Source organism: Crocodylus siamensis, chromosome 7 (assembly GCF_052110815.1).
Source record: "Crocodylus siamensis isolate JL-2025a chromosome 7, ASM5211081v1, whole genome shotgun sequence".
Classification (NCBI taxonomy): Eukaryota; Metazoa; Chordata; order Crocodylia; family Crocodylidae; genus Crocodylus; species Crocodylus siamensis.
In genome coordinates this window covers 96,833,806-96,839,964 of record NC_143401.1, presented here as the reverse complement: position 1 = coordinate 96,839,964, position 6,159 = coordinate 96,833,806, and the positions used below count along the sequence as shown (strand labels likewise).

The 6,159-nt window shown below is 62.3% G+C and overlaps 1 protein-coding gene across 2 annotated transcripts; it reads right to left on the bottom strand.

Annotated features, from left to right (window-relative positions):
• Positions 1 to 231: 231 nt before the first annotated feature.
• TWNK (twinkle mtDNA helicase) lies at positions 232 to 6,138 on the bottom strand. Of its 2 annotated transcripts, none has more exons than XM_090057506.1 (6): positions 5,558 to 6,138; positions 3,581 to 3,707; positions 2,865 to 3,105; positions 2,166 to 2,273; positions 1,288 to 1,429; positions 232 to 555 (listed from the first exon to the last, which is right to left on the bottom strand). In XM_090057506.1, exons 1-6 carry the CDS (start codon positions 6,035 to 6,037, stop codon positions 232 to 234), a joined length of 1,422 nt encoding a protein of 473 aa, XP_089913632.1. In that variant the 5' UTR covers positions 6,038 to 6,138. The 2 variants fall into 2 exon arrangements, with proteins under 2 accessions (XP_089913632.1, XP_089913633.1); XM_090057507.1 differs by having other exon boundaries at positions 3,581 to 4,265; positions 5,558 to 6,043.
• Between the last annotated feature and the right edge of the window lie 21 nt (positions 6,139 to 6,159).

Below are 6,159 nucleotides of genomic sequence, written 5' to 3'. Positions count from 1 at the left end.
GTCTCCCCAGGTCTCAGCTCCGTTAGGAAGTACCCCAGTCCTGGATGGCTTCCCCTCCTGAGAGCCAAGGGGGCTGCGATTGGCTGCAGCCCTAAGACACAGCAGAGCCCTGGTGACGGGCTGCCTTGACACGAAGTCACTACACGAGGTGCAACACTCCTCTCCCCTCCAGCCTGAACAGGCTGGCGTGGGCACAGTGCTGAGGCAAGGATGATGCCCAAGAAGCCAGGCTCATGGGTCCTTGGAAGACCCACTGCCCTTGGGCGCCGGCTCCTTGGGCGCCGTCACCTTGGGCGCCGGCTCCTTGGGCGCCGTCACCTTGGGCGCCGGCTCCTTGGGCGCCACTGCCTTCTCAACCTTCACCTTCTTGAGCTTGGCCTTGCCCTTGCCCTTGGTAAAGCCCGAGAAAGTGAGGGAAGTCTTGCTGAAGTCCAGCGGGAAGATGCCCACGTCACCGTCAAAGCGGTTCTTGGACACCTGCAAGTACCGCTTGCCCGGCCCTGACCTCAGCTTCCGGTCCTGGAGGATCAGCACGTTGTCGGCCTCCTGGCTGGCCTGGGGGTGAGACAGACAAATGGGGAGCTGACTGGGGACTGTGGGGTTGCACCCTACAGGTCCTGTGAGCCTGACGAACCCTCCCTGTGCTGACCAAGCTCCAGCCACCTGCTGCATCGCGAGAATGCCGTTGCTTCTGGGGTGGAACATGCCCTTAAAAAGAGCCCCTCATAAAACCACCCAGGCAGCAGGCAGGAAGCAAGCTGTCATCCCACCCCACCCCAAATGCACTGGCCCCTACAAGGAGGATGGATACAGTTCACTCTTTCAGAGCTGGGACGAGGGCCTTGGAGAGAGGGCACCAGACCTCTGAAGACCCAGAACGAAGGGTGTGAACGTGTCTGCACCTAAACGGGGCTTCCCCATCTCCTGCTGACTGCCTCTGCATCTATTCAACAGTGACATACCCCATGGGTCACAACCTTGGGCTGTTGAGGCATATTCCACCCCAGAAGTGGCTGTAGGGAAGGACAGGAGCTTTGCCTCCTGGGCACCTGTTCCAAGGGGCACAGCAGGGCTCTTCCACACCCAGCAGGTCCCATGCCCAGGGCTGTCCCGGGGAGGGGGCCGTGGACAGAGCCGTAAGGCTCTGCCATGGCCACTGGCTCCACACTCTGGCCACTTGACACCACCCCCAACCCCGTACAAGCCGATATGCCCCCGGCCCCGCACACCCATATGGATGGCCCTGCCCAGGACCCAGAGGCAGGGCAGGACCTCAGCTTCACTTACCTTGGCAGAGCCGAAGATGGAGGCTGTCTGCAGCTCCCGCTCATCATCCTCCTTGCGAGGGTGGATGACCAGCGTCACATGGCATGAGTTGTCCGTGGCAAACTTGCGGAAGGTGCCCACAATGTGGTCCTGACAAGCCAGCCTGTGGGAGGGAACAGGAAGGGGAAGGTCAGGGACTCCGAGTGCCAGCCCTGGCTCTGTGACACCCGTGACCCAGTCACTCAGCTGTGGCACAGATCAGGAGCGCCCCCCGAGAACAGCCCCTGCAGCCCCTATTGCCAGCGGGAATCACAGCCCCGACCTACTCCAGAGCCCCAGGGACAAGTTCACTGCTTCCGCCTGGGCTCCCAGTCGGTCAGAGCAGGCGGGGGGCAGAACTCAGGAGTGCGGGTGGCCAAATGCCTGCTGGGACAGGCTGTGCCCCATCCTTTTCAGACAGCAGAGGCAAGACTCGGGGGTCTGGAGAAGGAGCCTAGTCTCCCCAGTGTCTGTTGACCACAGCCCAGGCCTAGTGATCAGAGCAGCAGGCAGGGCCAAGCCCGTGCAGTCTGGATGGGCCCCGGCACTGAGTTCCTGTATGACCGTACCCAAGTCAGTTACCTCCTGCACTTCAGCCCCTGCCTTCCTGTCTTGAACAGGACTGAGCTGGGGGCTGGGCTGGCAAGGGAGGTGCAGCACACAGCAACGCCAGCTGACAACCTGACCCTGTGAACACATCCTTCAGCTCGGGCCGGACCGGCACCAGGGGTGGTAACAAGGGATACATCACGCAGGCAATGCCCAGAAAGGTGGGAGCCAGCGGGGGTCAAGCCAGGTTCAAAGGTGACACCGGAGGGAGGACGGGTCTCAGGAAGGAAGCAATGCAGCAGGGATGTAACCTGTCTGCTGAGAGCTGCTCATGTCCCATCATGAACTGCAGGTTGTCAATGACGATGTGGGCGATGTCGTACATGTACACGGCGTGCAGCATGGTGTCGATCACGGCCCTGCAAGAGCACACCAAGCCCCTCAGCCCTCGCTGCCAACCAGCCAACCAGGCTCCGAGTCCCACCCGCACAGCTCCCCCCTTAGGAAGGGGAATTTCATCCTGCGCTGCAGACTGGGGCCTCACTAAGTTCCATGGACCCATGGCCCTGACCACTCACTGTTCACACCGATCTGTTCCCCCTGGCCGAGGTCCGAGCCAGGGCCATCCAACCCCTCCTGCAGCATTTGGGCACAAGCCCTGCGCTTGTTCAGAACTTGCAAAGCCCCCTGCACATGCACAGATCCCTCTGCGCCCAGCAAAAGCACAAGAACAGCCAGGTATGAATAGGTTACTCAGGCTGGACAGCACGTCTGCAAGCACTGCAGCAAGGAGGGTCCGGAGCCACCCCCCAGGAGAAGTGTTAGCAGGTTATCTACAAAAGCAGTCTGTGTACCCTGCCTTGCCTTGTCTGTGTCAGACTGGAGTCAGGCAGAAGCCAGGATAGCAGGGAACTGAACTGAGGGCAGCTCCAGAAACCCCTTCCCCTCCCCACACCCAGGAAGCACACGACAGCCAACGCCACACGCGCAGGGGTCTGATCACCCCTCACTTGAGGCTCTGCTGGCCATGGAAGGTCATGAAGTAGAGTGGCAGGTCCTCAAAGCGATCGGCCCACTCGTCGTACTGGTCCAGCTCCTCTTCAAGGCGCTGGGTCGCAAACTGCGTCAGCATCACCTTGGCCAGGCGCACGTTGCTGATCTCAAAGCTGCCCCACAGTGTGTTCACGCCCTGCATGCAGAGGTCCAGTGCATACTCACTGATGAAGGTAGTCTTCCCACTGCCCGTCGGACCTGTCGACAGGGGTGAGGAGGGGAGGTTAGCTGAGAAGTGCCCCCCGCCCCTCCCCTCCCCAACCAAGGCACCACAGCACTCCTGCGCAGCAAGGGAGACTCCTCACTGGAGATTCCTGAAGAGCCTGCAGAAGACCAGGACTCACTAGGACTCAACAAGGGTTTTCTGTAACAAACCCACGGCCAGGGGGGTGAGGGTGAAAGTAGGGCATCCTGGGTCTGTGCTGGGGGTGAGATCGCTCGACTCCTGAGGCCCCTTCCGCCCCGGTGATTCAAACCGTTTGTACAGGACAAGGGGCCCAACAACCTCAGCAGAGAGTCTGTCATCTCCTGCTCGCTCCTGGAGTAGCAGGAGCATTGCCAAGGCAGCGCCACACTACCTACTTTCAACAGGAGCCAGCTGGTCCCTGAGGAAGTCCAGCAGCCTCCTGCACTGGGGGGGGCTATGCTTTCCCTCCCCGCTCTGGCCGCTCACCTGTGAAGACTGTGAGCTCCCCTTTGCGGTGGCCCTTGAGAAGTTTGTTGAGGTCAGGGAAACGAGTCCACTTGACACCAGCCACCTGCTCCACATTGGCCAGCTCGCCGAAGACCTCGTCCCGCAGCTGGCGGAAGGAGACGATGGACTTGTGGCTAGCTGGCAGAGCCAAGTGCAGCACCTTGGTCAGGCTGATTCCCTGGTTGAGAGCCTCCAGGGGCCCCGGCTGCTGGTCACCAGGCCGCACCAGGGAACAGCGCTTGGGGTTCAGCTTGCGGGCAAAGAGCTTGGCAGCCTCCCAGGAGCGTAGGTCCTCGCCCAGCCACAGCGTGATGCGCTTGAACTGCTCCAGGTAGGGCAGCAGGGCCGGAGGCAAGCAAGTGGGGCCACGGGGCAGCGCCAGGCTGGGCAGCCCTGTGGCTTGGGTCACAGCCAGGGCATCCAGCTCGCGGCCTGTCAGCACCACCTCGATATCACGGCGGCCGATGAGCGGCAGCCCAAAGAGGTTGCGGTAAGCACTGGGGCGGGGTAGTGTGGTCTCCACATATCGCGTGGCCTCCCCCCAGCCCTCTGCTGCCAGCAGCTTGAGTCCCAGAAGCCCCTGGGGGCCAAACCAGGGGAAGACAAGGGCACGGGCCGGTGGCAGGTAGCGCACGCCGAAGCGCTTCAGGGTGGCGTCCGACACCTGTGAACACAAGCACAGTCATTTCCTGGGTCAGTACATAGGTCCGTCTTGCACAGTCTCAGCGCCACCGGGACCCAGGACCTCCAGGTCAACCTCCTCCTGTCCTGACCCATCCAGCCCTCTATCACACCAGGGAGGAGGCTCCGGCCACGAGAATCCCGGGCAACTGTGAGGCCGTTTTCCTGTCCCTGATCCAATTACATCTCTCGGCAGTTTCACTAGGCAGCGTCTTCTGGCTCCTTGGAAGGCGCTGGCCAGTGTGCTCTGCTCAGTGCCTCCATCAAAGCAATTGCTACCAACCTTAACCCTGACTCACATCCCTGTTTTCTTTTTCAGTTACCCCCAAGCAATTTGCCCTTAGTCATCTCCCTTACTGAAGGGAAGCTGATGGTTTCCCGGCAGGCATTGACCTACATCCTCCCTCAGGCACATCAAGTGGTAGCAAGCTGCCTCCAGCCCCACAATTCAAGGTCGTGGACCAGGATCACGGACATGTTCCCACGAATCTCCTCCTGTCTGCGCAGAGTCTGCCCCTGGGGCCTCCACAACCATTACAGAGCTGGACTGAAGGCAAAGGACCACCCCAAACTGGGCAATACAGACTGAAGGATGGCATGGGAAGGTCGGACCCAGCCTCTGGTGTCACGCAGGCAGAGAGCAGAAGCTGGACAGGAGAGTGACTGGGTCCAAGCAGGGTTTCCCCCACTCCTCTCCTCCTTTCAGCCTTTGAGGTCCAGGTAGGTCTGATGCAGAGGCCGTGCCCCGCATTCCCTACTCAACAGCAACCAATGCCCCTTTCCTCCAAGCATGTATCCAACCCCGTGTGAACCTGGCTGCATCTGGAGGCCATGAGCTCCCCCTTTAATCCCAAACTGGATTGGGGGAAACGACATCCTGGTGTTTGTTTTACACTGACTGACCACCCCTGCCCGCAAGACAACAAGCAACAGACACTCGTTAAACTTCCTCTTCCCCATTTATCTTCTTGCAAGCCTGTCTCCCTCCCCCTCCTCAAGCATCTCTCCCCCGAAACGATCAGACCGGGACCTGTCAGTCTCTCTTCACCCCCGTCGCCCTTCCCTGAGCCTTCCCCGACTCCTCCAGACCCCATGGGTGATGCGGGGCTGGGATGGGGGCACCGCGTTGGAGGCGGGGACGCACCACAGACGTACTGAGGGGCATCGCAACATTGGTGACCCTCCTGGCACAGTCATAAGAGGGAAGAGAGGCTTGGGGAGCCGAGCTGCCAACGGGACTGGGGGTCGGGCTGGACATGCCAGGGCGACTAGTACCTTGCCCAAGCCAAAGACAGCGCGCGTCTCGGCAGCATCGGGCAGCTCGGTCACCGGCAAGGCCCGGTCCCAGAGGCGCCGCACGTCCTCCTGCTCCCGCTGCTGCTCGGGGTCGAGGTCAGGGGGTGTCAGCGCGGCGGGGCCGAGCTCGGCGCCGGCCTGGAAGTCCTGCCACGAGCCCTCAGCGTTGCTGGCCGGGCAGACAAAGCAGCCCGTGGTCTTGTCGAGGTAGAGCGTGGCAGGCGCGGGCGCGAAGGGGCTCGGGGCGCGCAGGCAGCTGTAGCCCTCCTGGAAGGGGAGGCCGCGCGCGCGCAGGTACTGCCGAATCTCGGCCGCGCCCGCCGGCCCCGACGCCGACGAGTCCTCAGCGGCCGCCCGCCGCCCCGCGCCGCCGCCCACCGCCGAGCTCTGCCGGGCCCGCGGCCCCCAAGCCAGGGCCAGCGCCAGCAGCCGCCGCCTCGGCCCCGCGGGCAGCGCCATCCCCGCTACCCGTCACCCACGTGCGGCGCCCGGGAGCGCGCCATGCCCGCCACCCCGGAAGCACAACAACCACGTGCCGCTTCCAGGGCAAGGGAGGGTGACTTCCGGTGGTGGGGAGCCCT